Source organism: Neomonachus schauinslandi, chromosome 1, assembly GCF_002201575.2.
Source record: "Neomonachus schauinslandi chromosome 1, ASM220157v2, whole genome shotgun sequence".
Taxonomy (NCBI): Eukaryota; Metazoa; Chordata; class Mammalia; order Carnivora; family Phocidae; genus Neomonachus; species Neomonachus schauinslandi.
This window is the reverse complement of record NC_058403.1, coordinates 53,842,520-53,864,341: the sequence shown is the minus strand read 5'-3', so window position 1 is coordinate 53,864,341 and position 21,822 is coordinate 53,842,520. Positions and strand designations below refer to the sequence as shown.

General features: G+C 36.6%; 2 protein-coding genes across 2 annotated transcripts in view; one reads left to right on the top strand and one right to left on the bottom strand.

Moving 5' to 3' along the window:
- DZIP3 (DAZ interacting zinc finger protein 3) overlaps nucleotides 1–17,715 on the bottom strand; it is a 95,297-nt gene extending 77,582 nt beyond the window's left edge. Inside the window, exons 1-2 of the mRNA XM_044919686.1 lie at nucleotides 17,579–17,715; nucleotides 2,659–2,756 (exon numbers count right to left, since the gene is read on the bottom strand). Of these exons, the coding sequence (XP_044775621.1) occupies nucleotides 2,659–2,690 (32 nt within the window). The 5' untranslated portion in view covers nucleotides 2,691–2,756; nucleotides 17,579–17,715. The remainder of the gene's footprint in view (nucleotides 1–2,658; nucleotides 2,757–17,578) is intronic.
- Nucleotides 17,716–18,088: 373 nt separating this feature from the next.
- CIP2A (cellular inhibitor of PP2A) overlaps nucleotides 18,089–21,822 on the top strand; it is a 35,305-nt gene continuing 31,571 nt past the window's right edge. Inside the window, exon 1 of the mRNA XM_021692511.1 lies at nucleotides 18,089–18,190. Coding sequence (XP_021548186.1) covers nucleotides 18,089–18,190 — 102 coding nt within the window. The remainder of the gene's footprint in view (nucleotides 18,191–21,822) is intronic.

Genomic DNA, 21,822 nt, shown 5'->3' with positions numbered 1-21,822 from the left:
CTTCTAAGTCCCACTCCAAAAAGGAACACAAGGAACTTTGTGTTTTCAAGGAACGAAAAATACCACAGCAGTGTTCTGAAGCCTCTCCAGCGGTTTGTGGAAGAGTACAAAAAGCTCCCAAATGTATACCCTTCTTGCTCACTCTATTTCATGATCATTCACTCCTCGACCCAACAGTTCTCAGTCCCAGATGCATATTAAAATCACCTGTGAAGCTTCTGAACCATCCAGATGTCCAAACCCTACTTTAGAGCTTCTTATTCAAGTGTGGAACGTGGGCTGCTATATTCACCATAGTCTCTCTAACAAATTTTGATATGTGAACTTAACTAATCCTCATTCCCTCCCCAACATTAAAATTGCTCTATTAAAGGTTACTAATGAAATCCTACTATTTGTTATTTCAACAGCTTTGTCTTAGTTCTTCATTCTACCTGGTCTTCCTGCATCATTTAACATTGCCCATCATACCTTCCAACCTTCCTTGAAAACCTCTGCAATCTTTGCTGCTGCTGGTTCTCCTCCTAGCCCTCCACTTCTCAGTTTCTACCACTGGCTACACCTCTTCCTGTCATTCATCACATTCATTTATTATTTTAATAATATTTAATACAAACTACGTAGATTAACAGTATCAAACCATGCTCCTGGTATATTAGAATAGTAGGTACATCCACAGTCATCTACGGCAGTCACTTTATACATTAAGATAATTGATGTCCAGAGAGGTTATATAACTTGTTTTTAAGTTATACACCTAGAAAGTAGCAAAGCTAGAACTAGACACAAGACTAGTATTTTTCTTTTGCTATTTTGCTACTTTTACCACCTATATGCTTTGTTCTGCTATTAGGAGCTGAAGTTCTGCTATAACGATATATCCTGAAATATACATAGTATATATACTAATGTTCCATTTTTTTTTAAAAGGTTTATTTATCCATTTGAGAGAGAGAGAGGCAGGGGAGGAGGCAGAAGGAAAGAATCTCAAGCAGACTCCCCGCCAAGCGTGGAGCCCGACACAGGGCTCGATCCCACAACCAATGAGCCGAAACCAAGAGTCAGACACTTAACTGACTGGGCCACCCAGGCACCCCACTAATGTTCCATTTTTATCCCTCTCTTTTTCTTTTTTTTTTTTTTTTTTTTTTTTTTTTTTTTTTTTAAAGATTTTTTATTTATTTATTTGACAGAGAGAGACACAGCGAGAGAGGGAACACAAGCAGGGTCCTGGGATCGAGTCCCGCATCGGGCTCCCTGCTCTGCGGGGAGCCTGATGCGGGACTCGATCCCAGGACCCTGGGATCATAACCTGAGCTGAAGGCAGTCGCTTAACCAACTGAGCCACCCAGGCGTCCTATCCCTCTCTTTTTCTTACTACATTTTCTACTTAAGTCAATTTCATTTATGTCCATGTATAAACAAACCCTCTCAGATGGGGATCAGGCCCTTCTTATTCACTACTTAACCTCCAAGTCTCTATCCCAATATTGGACATAAAGTAGGCACTCAAATATTTATTGGATGAATGAATAAAAAAATAAGCCAACTTTCATGAATTCTAACAGCACCCAACCAAATAACCCCTGAATCTATACCTCCGGCCTTGCTTTTTGACACTACTACTACAAATTTCTAACCATCTACTCAACAACTTCCACAACTTAAGATATATTACCAACACCTCAATTTCCTCATGTCCAAAACTGATTCATCATCTGTCCTCTTTCTCATGCACACATTAAACCTGTCTCCATTTTTGAGCCCCATATTAGTTAATGGTACCTATCTCCTCCTGGTCATTAGAAACCTTTGAGTCATCTCTTTTTCTCTTTTGCCCCTTTCCTCATATTTAAGCAGTCACAGAATTCTGTTGATTCTAGTTCTATAAATCCCTTCTGTTTTCTATTCCTACCATTGCAAGCCTTCATCAGCTTCTTCCTGAACTATTACTAGTGTTATATTTTGTTCTCTTCCTTCTCACCATCAATAAGTAGTCTTTCCAAAATACAGTGTAAAATTTCCTTTCTCTTTTTAAAAGGTCATTGGTTCTGCCCAAAATAAAGCTAAACTTAGAAGACAGTTGAAATTCTCCCAATCATTTATCTTAAGTACTTTTTCTTGCTGTTTCCTTCCATTTCTACGTACATCAAAATGCTTACCCTTTAATGTTCAGTTTGAGTGTCATCTCGTGGAAACCCACTCAACCCCAGTCAATCATTATTGTTCCTTTCTACTAGAGCCATGCATTTTGCCTAAAGATATAACTTTTTATATATCTTCCTACTACATTATAATTCTAGGTACCCAAAATTTTGTCTGCCTTTACTAAGTCCCAAAGAGGTACTTTACATTATAAGCATTACAGTAAATGCTTATAAAATAAATTAACAGATCACATTAATCTACTCTGGTGAGAATGCCCACATGTAGCAAGCTGTAGCACATTTTTCACTTCTTAACTCTTTAGCCAGAGTGTGGTCCTTAAGAGAAATTTTCTGTAATTACATTTCACCCACTAATCAAAGTTGCTAAATTATCTCCAAGCATAAGGGCATCTCAATCACACTAGCTTCCCAAAGTTATGTGGAAAGGACAAATATTATGTCTTCAAGATGCAACAAATGTGGTTGGTTTTTTGTCCAACCGATCCCTTACCTTGTAAAAAATTCTTCTGATAGAGAATCCATGCTCCACAATGTTGTTTTGCGAAAGTCTTATTCCAATGCTTGCACTTTTACTACTGATGTTTAAAGCTGTAAGAAGAGTAATATTTTTAGTGGGAAGGTAGAAGGATTACTTTCTTTTTCCTCACTATAAAAATATACATGATCATTGAAGATAATTTTGAAATAGCTATAAAAGAAAATGAAAATTATATAGTTTCACCATCCAAAGGTAAGTCACTGCCTACACTTTCATTTGTCCAAGCATATTTTACAAACTTATAATCATACTGAATAAACAATGTTCTAAACTACAGTTTTCACCACTGAACACTGTATCAAAAGCATTTTGTATGTGATGTTATACTCCTACTATGTATTCTCACTGGCTACACAACAATTGGTTGACCATCATCTTATAGATGGACATTTAGATTGTTTCCTATTTTTCCATTATAATTAGTTTTGTGATAAACTCCAGTATCCATAAGGCTTTTCTATATTTATGATTATTCATTTACAAGAAATTCTCTGAAGTAGAATTTCTCAGTCAAAAGACACCAATATTTTAAGTCTCCGTGCATATTGCTAAATGGCTTCCCAAAAGCTTCATACTAATTTATTTTCCACAGAGTATGAGTTCCTGTTTAACACAATCTTCAATAACACTAATTGTTTTGTTTTCTTTTGGTCTAAAGGCAACATTTAGCCACTTTCCCCCAACAGATAGGACTCTGTATCTTCATAAAATAGGAAAGGTGGGATATATACTCTCTGGTTCAAATATCAATGAATGCTGTGGATGTTTCCTCAAAGAAAAAAAAAAAAACCTGCAGCAACACAAATGAAAACAAAAAGAATAAAGTGTCCATTAGTATATGTCTTTATTTATATAGCTCTCTACTTAACTATCCCAAGAACAACTCTTCTAAAATTAGTCACATTTACACCCTGATGTTTATAGCTACAGCAATATACAATAGCCAAATTATGGAAGCAGCCCAAGTGCCCATCCATAGATGAATAGATAAAGAAGATGTGGCATATATATAATGGAATATTATTCAGCCATAAAAGAGAATGAAATATTGCCATTTGCAATGACATGGATGGAGCTAGAGATATAATGCTAAGAGAAATAGAGAAAAGCAAATACCGTATGATTTCACTCATATGTGGAATTTAAGAAACAAATGAGTGAAGGAAAAAAAAGAGAGACAAACCAAAAAACAGACTCTCAGTTACAGAGAACAAATTGATGGTTACCAGAAGGGGGGTGGGGTTGGAGGATGGGTTAAATAAGTGATGGAGATTAAGAAGTACACTTGTGGTGATGAGCACCGGGCGATGTACGGAATTTTTGAATCACTGTATTGTACACCTGAAACTGATCTAACACTGTATGTTAACTAACTGGAATTAAAATAAAAACAACAAAAAAGAAACACATATCTTAATGAAAGATATTACTTGAAAGAAGGTATATATACAGTGTAGTTTAGTGAGTTAAGCATATGGCCTCTCCCATATGCTTCTACACATAACTTTGTATATCCTTGTTACCTTAATGAAAGATTTTTTTTTGAAAGAAGGTTAAACAGTGTAGTTTCAATAAGCTGAACACAGGACTATTTCCATATGCTTCTACACATAAGTTTACAAACATCTTAATGAAAGAATATGTTACTTAAAAGAAGGTATAAACACAGTGTAATTTCAATGAGCTAAGGATACAACTCTTCTCATTTGCTTCTACACATGAAGTTTACAAATATTTAGATTTCAAAAAATAAAGTAAAATTAGTCACATTTGTTCTGTATTTTTTCAGAGTTCAAGCCTACAGACTCCATTGTTCTCTGCTAGGCTGATTTCCCCTTCTAATCCCTTTGTATGAATGTCCAGGAAGTATTAGAGCGAACGTGTAAAACTACTGTTCAGTGCTTTGGGACAAAGAAAGAAATGGTGAGGAAAAAGAAAAGAAAGTGATAGCAATAGCACAAAGAAAACAGACGTAGGGTGCTTTGCTTCCAAGCCCAAGACTAGATAAAATTTCTCATTTCTTGCCTCTGAACCACTTATTTATCCTAGTAACTGGGTAGCCAGTTTCTCTAATAGCATATGTAATATACAGCCATAAGTTAGATCAGTAGAGCTTTTGGAGGCCCATTATTAAAATGCAATTCAGCATAGGTAATTCCCAAATCAAGAAAACATGTTCCACAAGATCACTTCCAAGTCATCTATTAAGAATTCAGATTGCATTTACTCAAAGAAACACTATTTTACCTGATATTGACTCTCCCTAAATGCCAGAAAAAGCCAACTGAACACACACAAGTATCGGCAGGACCTGAACCCTCATAAGCCCCGAGGTCTGAGTATCCTGTCATTAGAGAGCTTAACAGGGAAGGGGGCAAGTACCTGGCTAAAAGAAGTCCAAAACTAGTATTCCTAATTATGATACTGCCTGTACCTATATTCTATATTTGACTCACACCAGCTCTAAATTACACAGATAAGTCTTGAGAGACAAGGGTAATTCTCCAACAATTCAATGGATACTTCTTAAAACATAAACATTTACACACACACACACACACACACACACACACAAACACACACAGACTCCTATCTAAATTTCTTCATTTACTAACAAGTGTTGGCGAGGATGTGGAGAAAAAGGAACCCTCATACACTGTTGGTGGGAACAGAAATTGGTACAGCCACTGCGGGAAAAAAGTATAGAGGTTCCTCAAAAAATTAAAAACAGAAACACCATATGATCCAATAATTCTATTAAGCACCCAAAGAATATAAAAACAGTAATTTGAAAAGATATAAGCATCCCTATTTATTACAGCATTATTTACAATAACCAAGATATGGAAACAACCCAAGTGTCTGTCAACAGATGAATATATAAAGAACATGTGGTATATAGGGCACCCGGGTGGCTCAGTCAGTTAAGCGTCTGCCTTCTGCTCAGGTCATGATCCCAGAGTCCAGGATCGAGTCCCACCTTAGGCTCCCTGCTCAGTGGGGAGTCTGCTTACCCCTCTGCCCCTCCCCCTGCTCGTGCTCTCTCTCTCTCTCAAATAAATAAAATCTTAAAAAGATGTAGTATATATACGTACAAATACAATGAAATATTACTCAGTAATAAAAAAAAGATGAGATCCTGCCATTTGTAACCACATATGTGGATCTAGAGGGTATTATGCTAAAGGAAGTAAGTCAGACTGAGAAAGACAAATACCTAAAAACAAAACAAATGAAGAAACAAACATAAAGCAGAATCTGACCTATAAATACAGAGAACTGATGGTTGCCAGAGCGAAAGGGGTTGGGGCATGGGCAAAATGGATGAAGAGGAGTAGAAGATACATGCTTCCAGTTACAGAATGAGTAATTCACAGGACTAAAAGGCACAATATAGGAATATAGTCAACCATACTATAATAATGTATGGTGACAGATGGCTGCTACACTTGTGATGAGCATAGCATAACCTATAGAGATGATGAATCACTATGTTGTACACCTGAAACTAATGTAACATTGTACATCAACTACAATTAAAAAAAATTTTAAAAATATATTTCCTCATTTAAAAGAGAGCTTTTTAACACCTCTTAGTTTCTTGCCCATCCCTAACAAAATATGTCTTGCTGTCAGTATAACTCGCAGACTCCGGTTCTCCGAGGTAAATTATTTTACAGTTTTACTCTTATTTTTAAAAACTCAATAAGCAGAATCATATACTTATTTAAATTTGCCTTCTCTGTTCAATACCAGTGAAAGATACAACCTAATTATTAATCCTAATAATGAAGCAGAGCGACATTATTCTTTCCCACTAAATCAGATCTACTTCATCTCTTCAATAAAGCTGTATGGAAAAGGACATGGCTTTGAGAATTCTAGGATTGTGATCAAACTTTTATGTTTTCTATAACCTCTCAGCTTCTTTTAATAAAAAGTTAGGAATTATCTCACAGACAGAATATACAAATACATGCCTTTTCTAGAAAAAGCAATCCCCTCATTTCCAGAATTTAAAACCCAGACACAAATTAACGCCCCCCCCCCCCTCCCGCCAAGCTCTCCTTCAGCCAGTTGTTTGCACAGATCACAGCGAGGCTGAAAAGGGAGGAAAATTCTCTGGCAACCAAGTAGAGAAGATGGAAGGCCTCTGCTAAGCTATTCAGGGGTCGGCTTGAAAAAGAAAAGGGCGTAATATTAATTAATCAATCAGAAGGATCCTGCAGCACCTGGGTGGCTCAGTCGGTTAAGCGTCTGCCCTGGGCTCCGGTCGTGGTCCCAGAATCCTGGGATGGAGCCCTGCGTTGGGCTCCCTGCTCTGCGGGGAGCCCGCTTCTCCCTCTCCCTCTCCCTCTGCCTGCTGCTCCCCCTGCTTGTGTTCTCTGTCAAATAAATGAATAAAATCTTAAAAAAAAAAAAGAAGATATTTGGATCCTGAATTAAAAGTTAAGAAAAGCTAATGGCTTTTCTCAGTCTGCTTAGAAATACAACCTGAGCTGAATCTCTGCGGTGAAAGGCTTGCCAGGGGAGTATCATCAACCCCATCACCCCCCAGGAGCAAAGCCGACCATGTGTGGCACACCCCACTGCAAGCAGCAGCGGCGGACACAGCGCTTTACAGCCTCTGTGGGGGAAGGACGGCGTCAGTGCCTAGCAACGGAAAGGAAGTACCAGCCTGAAACGTTAACACTGTGCTTCTAAAATAATCCAGAGGTTACTACCATTCTAGAAGAGGCTGAAGGAAATCTTTAAAATCAGGGTTAACATGGGAGAAAGGATGCATCTGGTTTCCCCTAGTGTATTCATTTCAGTCGACTTTCCCTGTCAGCAGGAAACTAAAAACTTACTCTGCCTTCCTGGAACTAAGGGACTGCTCTACCACAGGAACCTATTCAGGTGCTGGCTGGTTGATCAGAGGGCAAGTTAAAGTTCAGTGTCAATTTACAGCACACCTTTGTCCATCAAGCAAAATGGCTATTTTACTGGTTGAAAAATAAGGTACTGCCATCTGTATCTTCACAACAGTTAAGATGCCTTTCTTACTGCTCCCTCTGAGCTCCTAGCTCCCACTTTCCCTCTTATCTACTGAAATTATAGCAAACGTTTTTTTTATCGCAAAGGAATTTCCCATTTTTAAAGTTGTGCTTATTCACATCAGAGTGGACACAGCTTTTGTTTATAATTAATCATTCATTCAAATGTTTACCTTGTAGCACTCTTGTCACCTCCCCAATCATTATACCAATACATTGTTTTTTAAATCCACTCAAGCGCTCATCTTAAGTCACCTGACCAAGTTAGAGGCTCTAATTGGCCAATAAGTTCATATTTCAATGTGTGGGTAGATGTCTCAGGAATTTGCTACCTTTGTCAGTTCTGGCCCTTACAGATCACACAATGCCAGGTGGAAAAAGGGAGTATCAAGTGTGCAAAAACGGTAAAAATAAAACTCACTTTTCTCAATGCTGTTAGCTTGAAAACAAAATAATACTTTGTATTTTTCAGGACAGAAATTCAGTTATGAGAACTTCTCTTATGCCCATTAAATCAGGGTTCCTCAATCTTGGTACTATTTACATTTTAGGCTGGATGATTTTTTGTTATGGGAAGATGTACTATGCATTTTTAGGATGTTTAGGAGCACCTCTGCTTTCTACCTAATAGATGCCAGTAGCAACCCTATCCCACCTGTCAGCTCCAAAGCAAAAAGCAAAAATGTCTCCAAACACTGCAAAATGTCCCCTGGGGGACAAAATGCTCCAGTTGAGAACCACCTGATTAAAAGTGAAAAGGTTAATTAAACTCCTAACAGACTGTTCTGAGGAAGAACAGTAAGACTATCCTGGATTTATGTAGCATGTACAAATACAAGCAAATCATATGTCTACAAGAAAGAAATGACATAAAATATCTTATTTGGATTTCATCAATGTCAAAAGTTGAGAGACTGCATAGCATTGGTAGTTAAGAGCACAGAAACACTGAAATCAGTCTGCAAGGGTATACAGAACTGCTTTGACACACATTAGCTGCGCAACCTTGTTTGAAACTATTTAACATCTGTGCTTCAGTTTCCCCATCGGAAAAACAGGGATAAAGATGGTCCCGGCTTCACAGGTTATCAAGATTAAATGTTTAAAACATGAAATAGAACAGCATCTAGCACATAGTAAGCACTATATAAGTGTTACTATCATTACCACCATCATTATTATCATCAAATTTTGTTTAAATTTGTAGCAAAATCAGTTCACTTGTCTTCCAATTCTCTACCTCGATGGAGAATTGCTATTATGGAAAGGAATGATAATAATTAGCTTAAGAACTGGGACAAAAAACCATTTTTCAAATATATTCCACATGGCACAAATGGCAGCTAGTACGCACGTTCGGCACCTTGCGTTTTTCACATCAGCACATATATATCTCTCATATTTCTTAAAGTGTATGATATACCATTGTATAAATACATCATTTTACCAGACTATTGATAAACACTTCCTCTTTAGTTTCCCCTTTTTTTCTTTTGCTATTACTAACAATGCTGCAATAAACAACCTTGAACATGCAACTTGGTAAAATTTTGATGGCTATTTTCAAAAGCTAGATTTACCATATCAGCACTGAATTAAGTAAACTTAATAGAAGTTCGTGGGTCTATTAACAAAGTAGACTCTGATAATACTTAACAATTCTGCTAGATTTTATCAAAAGAATTCCAAAAATTCCTTGAAGTTGAGATGTGAGATGTTTTGATCTGTATGAGTAGTAACTACTTCAAGGCTTAAAAAAATATGAAAAGGGCAGTTTGTAGGAATAAGCTAAGACATTTGGGATGGGAGTTCCTTAAAAATCAAAATTTTATCTATTATTGATCTGATTATATGTCTGCTAGGTAAGCAGCAACAGCCATTCCTGGTGACTTTTAAAGTAGTAAAGTAGGTGCTCTGTGGCTCTAACACTCCAAAAGTCTTTATTTCCCAAGTGTGAGCTCCAGGTAGACAAGAATGGCTAGGACCATGAGGTTAGACTCAAGATAGGTTATACCATTATGTTACTAGCTGTGTTAAGAGTGAACAAAGTATACTGATTATTTGGTTTTCTAATTTTCCACTAATTTCTTCCATTTTTGTATTTGTTCAACTTCTTGGCAAGGCCCCAAAATGAACATACCTAGACAAGGGTAGCCAAAACATTATTTTACCCCAAAGAAAAAAGTTTGCTTAGGCAAACTTCAGGACTGATAGATGATGGTTGGAAAATCTTTGTAAAAGTTATCAGAAACTGAAGATCTTTCCTGCCCCAAAAGATCAGAGCATTCACTGTCTATCTCAGCTCTTGCCATTTTGCAAAAATCATTAACACTGTCTGGCAGCTTATATCAGAAAGCAAGAACCCTGCAATGTATACCCAATATCCCTCCTTATAAATCTGCCAAAATCGGAAACACCCTTGTCAAAATTAGCTTCTTGTCAGAATAGGTTTTTAATTGTCTTCAGATCTACCCAGTCAGTTACTTCTGGACTTACACAACAAACCTATAGAATATATATTAATTTGTTTTTAATATCTGGAATGTACCTACAATGAATACACATAGGTTAGGATTTACCTGGAAAAAAAAATTCCAGATATTAAAATACCCATCAGTTTCAGTTTATTTACAGGTAGCAATGCCAAAATCATGCTGTTCAGAAATGTAGCTAGAAATCCTTGGAAGGAGCACATTTACCACTAAGCAAATTTTCCAAAGTGAAATATTTTTAGTAATGTTGCTATTACTGTCATTAGCCAATAATGAAAAAAAGAAACAAGACAATGTTGAGACATGACACAGGTAGAGATGATAATCAAGCAGGGAGAGGAGGACACAATACGCACTTGACTCACACCACCAATGACAAAGCCTACAATACTCAAATCCAAACTGATCCACCAATGTAAGAACACTGATGGCCCCTCATTATCTCATAAAGAAGTATGTTTGTAAGAAAGACTTAGTTGAGAAGGTAGGTCAAGCTTTTGGTTATGAAGAGTTCTCGGTCATAAAATTAATTGGGTGTATTAACTTTCATTTCATCAAAAATAAGATTAATTTTCATCAGCTCCTATGTGTATAGTGACTACACATCTGATCTTCATACAACTCACATTACCGTAATCCATTTTAAAAAGAAACTGAGGGTTAGAGAGTTCGTATTGCTAATAAATTAATAAAAGCAGAAACTAAGGCCCAAGTTTCACCAACTGCAAATTCCATGTTCTTTCCACTATGTCCCATTAAGTGCAATATTTAACTTTATATAAAGTGTGGTGTTCAATTATGAGCTGAACTAAATAATGTGCATAAAGACAAACACTCAGAAACAAAACTATTTACATGGTCTTACTGGTCAGTAAATGATACTGCAAAGATAATTAATCAAGACATCTTAATATTTCATAATACACTATATCGTCAGTTTTTGCTAAGAGAATCCATTTGTTCAACAAAACAATTCAGAAAAATGCCAGGTACTACACGTGGCACTGAAATGAACAATAATTAATACATGTCTAAATGCTCTGTTAAGCTTAATGATTTTGGAAAAGTCTCCAAATTTTTTTGATCACATGTATCTAAAGCAATAAATCTGAGAATACACTGAAAATACATGAATAGCAGTTCATTTATGGATTATATGCACGTATTACTATAATAAAAAAAGAATTAGATTTAAAAAAGTAAAAAATTTCAATATTTGTTCCCACACTCTGACAGTTTCACATACCCCAAGGTATGCATATTCCACTTTGGACACCACTTTCTTAAAAAATGGCTTCATATTTTAATTCAAGAAACAGGTATCTACCCCTTCCATGAACTTAATAATATCTATTTTCTGAAAGACCAGAAATTTAAAAATGACATATGCAAAGGACTTTGCTCTGTTCAAAGTAGGTCTTCAATAAATACTAGTTATAATTAAAAATGATTACTGTACCTTAATTTAAAATAAAACTATGTCATTTATCTTTATTTACAAAATTGGATTCAGAAACAATGGATAATACTTTTTTTTTTTCAAAGGCAAACTTCTGATACTAGGATATGAAATTAGATGTGAAAATGGGGTAAAAAAAACACTTATCCAAATTATCCAAACCATGTACTTAAGACTAAAGTTGAATTCTGTAAAATGTATAAAAAAAATCAGGGATTGTTTGAAAAGTGAAAAAGTTAATTTTATGGTTTGGAAATCATTTACAGATTTAGATGAATTTTAATACTTGATTGGGAAAAGAAACAGGAAGAATAATTGAAAAGAGAATAATTTCAGCTTACTTAATAGGTTCTTTGCCTTTGTGTTGAAGGTAACATTTCTGAAAAATGAGAGTGGAAATTCTATAGACTTTGTTTTCTGGCTCTGTGTAAAGGGAAAAACTGATTTAATATTAATATTTGAATCATCTTAACCACAGTAAAGACAAGGTATTTAAATGACCCCATGCCTAGACCTCTGCCAATTTTCTACCACTAGATTTCTTTGCCTTGAATCTTGAGAATCTGGGCCAATGGAACTTTTGTTCTACCTGTTTATTCCTACAGTCTCCTACTCTACATTTGACCTCATGTCCCCACTGAATAGAAGCCCCCCAAAGTCAGGGATTTTTTTTTTTAATCCTTCTGTTATATCCCCAGTGCCTACAACAACACCTGACACACTTCAAGCACTCACTACTGATTTAGAGAATGAGAATCCTTCTGCACACTGCAAGTCCTCTGAAGGAGTCTGCCAACCTAGAGTTCTCCTTTATAGGTCAAAAGCAGCCCACATACTACCATAATACTGATCCCTGAAGATAACCATGGAATAAAGACAGGGCCTCTGTCCTCTGGCAACTACTTCTCCGTGTTCTTTGTTTGTTCCTCTAAATATTTAAGTACCCTACGTTTCAGTCTTTTCTATCCATACTCACCCTTTATCATTTAGGCTCAAGGCTTTAAATTTTTATCTTCAGTCTTAACCTCTCCATTAACTACAAATATTATTATTCGACAGCCCACTCAGCATCTCCTGGATGTCTAGTAGACACTGCAACATAACTGAAACTGAGCTCTAGATATTGCCCTCTACCCACAAAATGGCTGAAGCAGAGCCACTCAGCCAATCACGTCTAGATCAGATTAACTGCAGTCAACCCAGAAATAAGTGCTTATGGTTTTAACCACTGAGTCTTAGGTGATTTGCTACACAGCAAATACTGAACAGTATGCCCTACTATCCAAAATTCCAACACTCCATCCTGACTCTGATACCTCCTATCCCTCTTCCTTTTCTTTTCCTCCACAGCACTTACTGCTACATTCATACATTTTACTTACAGGTCTTATTTGTTGTCTATATGTCGCATTAAAATAAAAGGTCTAGTTGGGTAGAAATTTCTTGTCTATTTGATTCACTGCCATAACCCCAGAACTCAGAAATGTACTTAACCACTCAAGCACTCATTAAATGTATGGTGGGTGAATGAACAATTAGCCCTGTGTTCACACTTCTGGTATAATTCTCATACTATAACATTTAGTATTCTAGAAACTCTGCACTTCTGTCAAAAATTTGTATCTTCATTCAGGCTGATTTATCTAACAGGACTTCAGCTCTGGTCATGAGACATTACAAATTTCCATTTTACTCTTCAGTACTGAAGATATATTAAGTTTTTCCGGAAGAAATAAAGGAGATAGGCAACCCTAATACTGAGCTGTAAGATCCTAAGCAAGTTTTTTTAAACTCCCTTTAATGTGTTTCTGGAACTACAAATTAAGAAAAATATCTATGCAAATATAAAGGACAGCAATAAAAATTTATGGAGAAAAGGGATTTTAGGTCAAACTTGAAGATATTGATATTTTGCCCTAAAAAATATCATGTGTTCCTAAAAAGCTAATCTATTTTTCTCAACAGCACTTATTCTGGTTTGTCTAACAGAACCTAGCTCTTTGAATATGAAGGAATATTAGTATTTTAAAAAAACTATCTAGTTGGTTAAACTAATTTTTTTTTAAGTGAAATACAGATGCTCATCTTAGCTACTGTCTTCTTAAAATATGTGGGCATAAATAAATGTTCTTTATGAAAATATATATAGTATGTAAATATGCTAACCTGTAACTTTTAAAAACTATAAGAATAAAGGAAAAATTTGTATATGGATGGAATAAACATAAAAGTAAAATTAATGATTCTAAAAAAAAAGAAAAACAAAAATAAAACAAAGTTGGTTCTTAAAAAGTTGAATAAAATAGACAAACCCCTATGAATGGAATAAACATGAAAGTAAAATTAGTGATTCTGAAAAAAGAAAAACAAGAATAAAATCAGAGTTAGTTCTTGAAAAGCTGAATACAACAGACAAACCCCTAGAAAGCCCAAATAAGAAAAAATACAGGTAACATTAGAATGAAAAAGTTAATTTAAAACTACAATGAAGAGATTAAGAGAATTACTAGAATACTGATGGAAATTTATATCAAAAAATCTGTAAATCTAAAGAAATAGTTGCGTTAAAAAAAATTTCTATTTCCAAACTTAAGAAAAGGTAGAAAAAAGTAATCAGATCTATAACCATTTTACAAATTCAAATATTTTCTAAAGATCTACCATTAAATAAGGTATCAAGCTTGATTTTATAGGCCAGTTGTATTCAATCTACATGGATCAGATTCCAATGTGATTCTCATTCTATAGTATAGAAAGTAGAAAAACTTCTGACTCATTTTTCAAAAGTAACATATAACCCAAATTCCAAAAGAGAGAACTAAAAAAAATTAATGAAAAAATTTCAAATATAAAATCCTAAATAAAATATTTGTAGCACAGCAAATACAAGGTTTATTACTATTACCTGTATGACCTTGGGCAAATTATTTCACCTCTCCTTAGTTTTTTCACCTGTAAAATGGAGATCGTAATAATACCTAATGCATGAACTTGTTATGAAGATTAATTAGTAAGAATAAAATTCTTAGAATAGTGCTTGACATATAACAAATGCTCAGTGTTAGCTACTATTATCCCAAGAACAAAAAAGCAAAACAATACATTGCATTATCATGTTAAAGTGGAAAATGAGATCTATAAACACATATTTGATCATTTTTTTAAGTAGACATTTTGGAAAATCTTTAAATAAAACAGGTATAAAGGGCAATCTCCTAAACATTTGAAAGACTGTTTATTACAAGCCAATAGCACAAATTATACTAGGTGTTAAAATACTGGTCATTCCCATTCAATTAAGTAATAAGACAAAGATGTGCAGTATCACCATAATTATTCCATTTTTTTGGCATGCATTAATGAAATAAAGACAACAAATACTGGAAGAGATGAAATTATTTGCAGATGATATGCAGCTAGAAAGTCTAAGAGAGTAAACAAAACTCTATTAAAATTAATAAGAGACTTTAGTCAGGGTCTGGATAAAAGATGTATCAAAAATCAGCTTTTATTACAGTGGCAATAACAAATTAAAATTTTAAAGGAGAAAAAGAGAACCCACTCACATTAACAAAAATTATATAACGCCCTGGAAGAAACTTAATACAAGACTATATGATAAATTATATGAAATTTCACTGAACATACCACAACATGAGTACTATTAACTACCTCAGCAATATCTGTATCTTCTCAATCACCCAAACTAGAAACTTGAAATCCCTCTTCATACCCGAAATAAAGAGTCACTATGTCCTGCCTATTTCACTTCATATATATTTCTCAAATTTGTCACCTCTTCGTTACCTCCACTTCAATTACCCTGGTAATCCTCTGGAAAGAGAGCAGCAAATTAAACATTCTCCTTACTTCTAACCTTATCCATCTCAAAATCCTCGCCCACCCAGCTGCCAAAGTAATCAACATAAAGCACAAACCTAAATAGATCAGGCCCCATTTTAAAACTAGAAATCACCACTGAATTCAGGATCAAGAATAATAAGGTCTTTAGTCATCTGGACCAAGCTTCATCTCGTCCTCCTCCTTCCCCCACTTTCTGGTGCCTAAAATAAGGCTCTGTGTGCCTCATTATTAGGATATGCGAGTATTTCTGCTTAAATACATGAGGGCTTCTCAGCTACCACCATGGTACATACTTTAGTATGTACCTCCAATATCAATTTTTTAAGCTTTTTGAGAAAGACATTATTTTATATTAAAGTGAATATTTTACAGAAGAGAATGCAAATTTTATGTAACTGCTTAAGTTAAAACGCAAGATTTTAAAGAAAGATGGCATTTACAACTAGCAGCTTGGACCTTTTCCCTTGGCTCAGAATGAGTATGAAGATAACGCATTTGTTATTATTAGTGAAAAGTCTAACACTAACCTGTTATCACTGCATTTGCCAATGAACCAAGATGTAACTAACACCTGCTGAGAACTAATTATGCCAGGCAACTGCTCTAAATTTTTTAAGTTGATTAACTCATTTTATAATGGTTTACACCACCTGACGTGACCTCATTTTTACTGCTACTCTCACTCTTGCTCTCTGCTCCAGTCATAGTGGCATCCTTGCTGTTCCTGACAAACTTCATGGTCCCACTTTAGGACCTTTTCTCCTGGAGAGCATGGCTCTCTCCTTCAACAGCTTGAAGCACTTCCTCAAATATTGCTTTCTCTTTCCTGACCTCCCAATTCTTTTCTTCCCAATCACTATTACTTTCAAAAAGTAATTCAGCTAATTCTTCTTTCTCCATCTCACTCTCCTTTCTTTCTCCTGTCACTTCTTACTGTTTTTTCCCCCTACCAGAATGTAATTTCCGTAACAGGATTTTTTATTCACTAAATCTCTAGTGCCTATGACAAGTACCTAGTACACTGTAGGCTCTCAATGATCTACTGAATTATTTATTGACCTTATCTCATTAAACAGGTACTACTGTTAGCTGGATTTTACCTAATGAAGAAACTGAAGCACCGAGAATCTGCCACACTGGTCACATAGTAAAAGATGGAACTAGAGTTTGTAAGTACACAGTCTGGCTTCACTCTTTAAATAACTGCATGGTGCCTCTAACTTACATGAATTCCATATGTACTACCTATTTAGTACATTTCCCTAATTAGACAGTTGCTTCCCCGCAAGGGATACTTCATCATCTGTTCTCTTATGACTTCTAACCCGTTTTACAATCAATAATTGTTTACAGAATGAATGCATAGGTACATTACCCAATTATTTTTACATGTATGTCTCAATTGGCTAGATTGTAAGCTTTCAGATTTAATTTAAAAATATAAAAAGAAATCCTGCCTTTAAAAATGCAGTGATGTAAAAATATTTTCTTTGAATTGACCGAACATGATTAATGACGAATGGTTTAATTAAGAGGACATGTACCCTACTCTTACAATTTTCCCCAAACTGGTTTTTAAAGCTTAATTCAATCATTAACATACGTTAAGCAAAAAAAGCTCCAGAACCAGCTACTCAGTTCATTATATACACATGCACAATAATTATCTCTTATCAAAAACCGCAAACGACAGTGCCATGTTCAGAGACACCGAGATTTAGAAAACATTCGATCACGCCAGATAAAAACAGACACCTTCACTTACAAAAAATGACGCTAATGAGAACACCCTCCGCAGCAATACCTGGCCCAGAAGTCACCAGGAGCTAGCTTTCTGGAATAAGTTTGACGACTACCTTAAGGGCATGACTACCTTGCCACAGAATCCCAATGGTCTTGGCTTACTCTGAAAAACAAACACTCCTGGGTAGAAAGGGTGGACATAGGAGAGATTTTAAAAAAAGGCCCCTCCCAGGCCGCCTCAAAATCTAGAGCCCAAGATTCTCCTCAGAGCTCCTCACCGTGTCTAGACTAGGGGAAAGCGACCATTTCTCAAGTAGCGGTTCACGCACAAAAGAAAAGCCGGCCATCCACGGTGAAGGCCGAAGAAGCAAACATAAACTCAGAGCTCTGACGAACAAGGAAGGACCCTCTTCCGCCTAACCGTCCCTTCGCAAGTTGAGGCGCAATCACAATTCTCGCGAGATTTATCGTCTCCACGCGATCTCGAAGCTGAAACCTCGCGGCTTTTCAGCTAAGCGAGGACACGGTGGGTAGTGGGAAGGGGGTTCTGGAAGCACAGCTCTCAACCCCCTTCGTGAACCCACAGACCTCCTCGACCCCCCTCCCCACTCCTCCCCTTTCTTCATTGAGAGCAGTTCCCCAGAGTGCCTAGAGACTTCCGGAGCCCTACCGGAACCGGAAGCATCGGGAGTGAGGGGGTGGAGCTGAAAAATCAAAAAAAGCGCGGCGAAAGCTGGAGGCCGGAGCTGGCAGGTGGTGGCCCCCAGGAGGGGTTGTGGCGGGTGCCAATGGACTCTACCGCCTGCTTGAAGTCCTTGCTCCTGACCATCAGTCAGTATAAAGCCGTTAAGTCGGAGGCGAATGCCACCCAGCTTTTGCGGCACTTGGAGGTGAGGGGCTCCAGGGTGAGGGACTAGACGGGCTTCCCTGTAGAAATCCTTAGTTCACGGTGCGGCCAGGGTGTAGCTGCCCCAGCCTAGGAAAGGAAGGACTGCTCCTCGCTCCCTCAGGTGTCTTTTTGTATTAGTAAGGAAGGCGAGTGTCAGCCTTGAATTCCCACCCATCTTCTTACTCTGCCCCAAGTCCCTCCGCGTTCAGCTGACTGCAGCTAGAGGGAAGAGTGACTACTCAAAGTCCTAAGAAGACGGGAAGGTGTGACATAGGTTGGGGAATTTAAGCTGTGTTGGGGATTAGTAGAGGAGAAAGTTCGGAGCTCTATGTTTACCTTCGTTTCTTTGGTTTTTCCATCGCAACAGAACTCTTACAGAATAGAATACACAGAAATTCTCGGGGGTGGAGGTGATGGGGAGTGACGATTGTTTTATTCCTTGTCCCTTAGGCAGTTTACAATCTGAACCAGTTGCTTACGGCTTTTCTTATATATTTTGTTATATTAACTCTATGATATAAAAGCTAAATTACCAAAGATTAGCAAAATACATACTACGGAGAGAAGACGATTGTGAATGGTAGGGCAACATCAATCTTTGGTGATACTGGAGTGCATTAAATATGCCTTTGTTTTCTCCAGCTTCACTGATGCTTCTCCTTATGACTTCAGTGTCCACCCTTCCTGAGTACATTTTCTTTTTTCATTCATTATTTCAACAAATCCCTACAAACCTAATAATTGAGGTGTTAGCTGTTAAATGCTAAGGCTTTGCTTCTCAGTTAGAATAGAACAATGTGCTAGTGGGCTCCAGAAGCCGCAGAATGAGCAGTTTTATTTAAGAAGTAGGAATACAGCATTTTGAATGCTAATCTGAAACATTACTTCTCTTTGAGAAAAAGCAGATATGCCTTGAATCTGAGAGCCCTATTATAGTGAATTGAAGGAGACTCAAAGAAATTTAAGGCTTAGAGACTGACCCCTTGATACTACATTCCCGAACTTTTAAGGGGTTTACTGAAAACTTCTGCCATTTAGAGAGATAAAGTACACGCAGTACATAATGTGCATTAATCTTAAGTGAAGAGTTTGAGTTCTTAACATACGTGTACAATCAATTAGCTACCTCCTGTTCCAGATACAGAACATTTCGAGTCCCCTATAAGGTTTTTTTCAATTGTCCCTTCTCATAACGTTCAGATAAGTGGATTCATAAGATACGTACTTTTGTGTCTGGCTTCTTCCGTTCTATAAATCTGTGAAATTCATTCATGTTGCACATGTGCTAGTACTTCATTCTTTTTTATTGCTGTGTAGAATTCCACTGTATAAATGTACCACAGCTTATGTACATTCTGTTGATGGGCAATTGGGTTTCTAGGTCTGGGTAGAATTTTGAATAAATCTGTTATAAACATTTCCAAACCTTTTTTGGATATATGCTCTCATTTATATACTTAGGAGTGGGATTGTTAGGTCTTATGGTAGGTTGATGTTCAGTTTCAGCTGAACTGCCGAGTAGTTTTCCACAGGTTACACCATTTTTACCCTCCTATCAGCAATACATGAAATTTGCTGTCACTCATCCTCATAGATCCTTGGTGTTTCCAGATTTTTAAATTTTAACCATTTTGGTGGGTGATGTTAATGGTGAATATCTTTGTGCAAAATAGGTGTTACATCTGAGGATACAAAGAAATGGTTACCATGTGAAATGAGATGATTCATTTTGCTATTCTGCTGCACTTCTGCAGTATTTTTTCTTTATAGCCCCACGCAGGACCTGAGCTTTGAATTTGTTTATGATTGGCAGAGCTGAGCTGGTCTCATTCTTAATGGTTTTTTGTAGCACTAATGTTACATAATGGTTATGAGCACGGATTCAGGAACAATGAATTTCAATTATGCTGCTGTCTTGGTGTGTGCCTCAGTTTACTCATCTGCAAAACAGCGCCTAGCTTACAGTTATTATGAAGATGAAAAGAATTAACATATATAGAACAATGCTTAGGCCAAAGTAAGTACTAAAATATTAGTTATTACTGAAATAAATTCTATTTGCATGAAAACATCCAAGTAAAGAAGAAAGTTTGTAAAGCGATTTTTACATTTTACCTCGTAATAAATAACTATTACATGGTAGAGTATTTACGTTGTTGAAATACAGGTCTCATCCTGAGGGAAATTGTATTTAAAGCAGAAAATGTCTTAATCTCGAAGGTGTAGCTTCATGAGTAGGCAAAAGGCCAATCGGAACATTCCTTACCCCCAAATACTACTACTATCAGTATGTAATTTCACCATTGGACCTGTTTTTTCTGTCTTTTTAGACTTTAATGTTAAAACAAGCTCCTTGGGAACAGATATCCTGAAGGTCTTTTTTTTTTTTTTTAAGATTTATTTATTTTAGAGAAAGAGAGGGAGAGTGAACACAAGCGGGAGCGGTTCAAGCAGACTCCACGCTGAGCGCAGAGCCCAAAACAGGGATGAATCCCACGACCCTGAGATCATGACCTGAGCTGAAACCAAGAGTCAGACGCTTAACTGACTGTGCCACCCAGGCACGCCAGATATCAGCAAAGCTTTAAAAGAAAAACTGACATCTGGGCGAGGAAATAAAAGAGAGATACAGAAAGAAAAGATTATAGGAATGCTAAAACAGCCTGTTCAGACCTTATCTTTTTAAAATAGAAGTGTTTGCAACAGATTTTACCCAATTTTAAATTAACGAATTGTTTTTCCATCCTTATAGAAAAGATACTTTTCTTTATAGAAAAGTTAGGCTTTTAATAACATTCAAAAAGCCTTTTGAAAATACCTGGCTGTCGAGATGCCTGGATGGCTCTGTCAGTTAAGCATCCGACTCTTGATTTCTGCTCAGGTCATGATCTCAGGGTCCTGGGATCAAGCGCCCCATTGGGCTCCCCACTCAGCGGGAAGTCTGCTTGTCTCCCTCTTCCTCTGCCCCTCCCCCTCCTCGCTCTTTCTTTCTCTCTAAAGTAAATAATAAAAAATCTTTAAAAAAAAAAAGAAAATACCTGGCTGTCTAACTACTGTTTTTGGCCTTCAATCTCAGCTTTACCTTTTCACATGGAAAAGGGAAGTGTGGTTTATAGAGTTTTAAGAAAGGAGTAAAAGTGGAATAACCAAAAATAAAATTTGTCTATTCATGACCTGGCTACTTAAAAGCTTTTTTTTTTTTTTTTTAATTTCCATTTTTGTGATCTCTAACTTCTGGGCTCGGCTACTGTCTTTGGAGGGAGCAAAAGGAGTAACCACATACTTAATCCCATAGCTAAGCCTTTGGATTTAACTACTTTTCACTTTGTATTGCCTCCCCCAAAATAGGTGGAGTGCATGTACTGGAACTTATTTACTCAATAAATATATTGCAGTAGAGTGTTGATTTATACCCTATACCTTCATAGGGTGTTCAGTGTAGTAAAGAGGATAAATATTGCTAGGTGGTTAATTGTTTGCCAGCTCATAAAAGTATAATGTGCTATAGGATAGTTTAATAGGCAAACTAACCTAGTTGGTGAAAGAGGGTTAGTGAAAGTTTCAGGAGGAGACAAATTAAAACTTGGATCTGAATGATTATATTAGCTAGTGAGAGAAGGGATAGGTAATCTT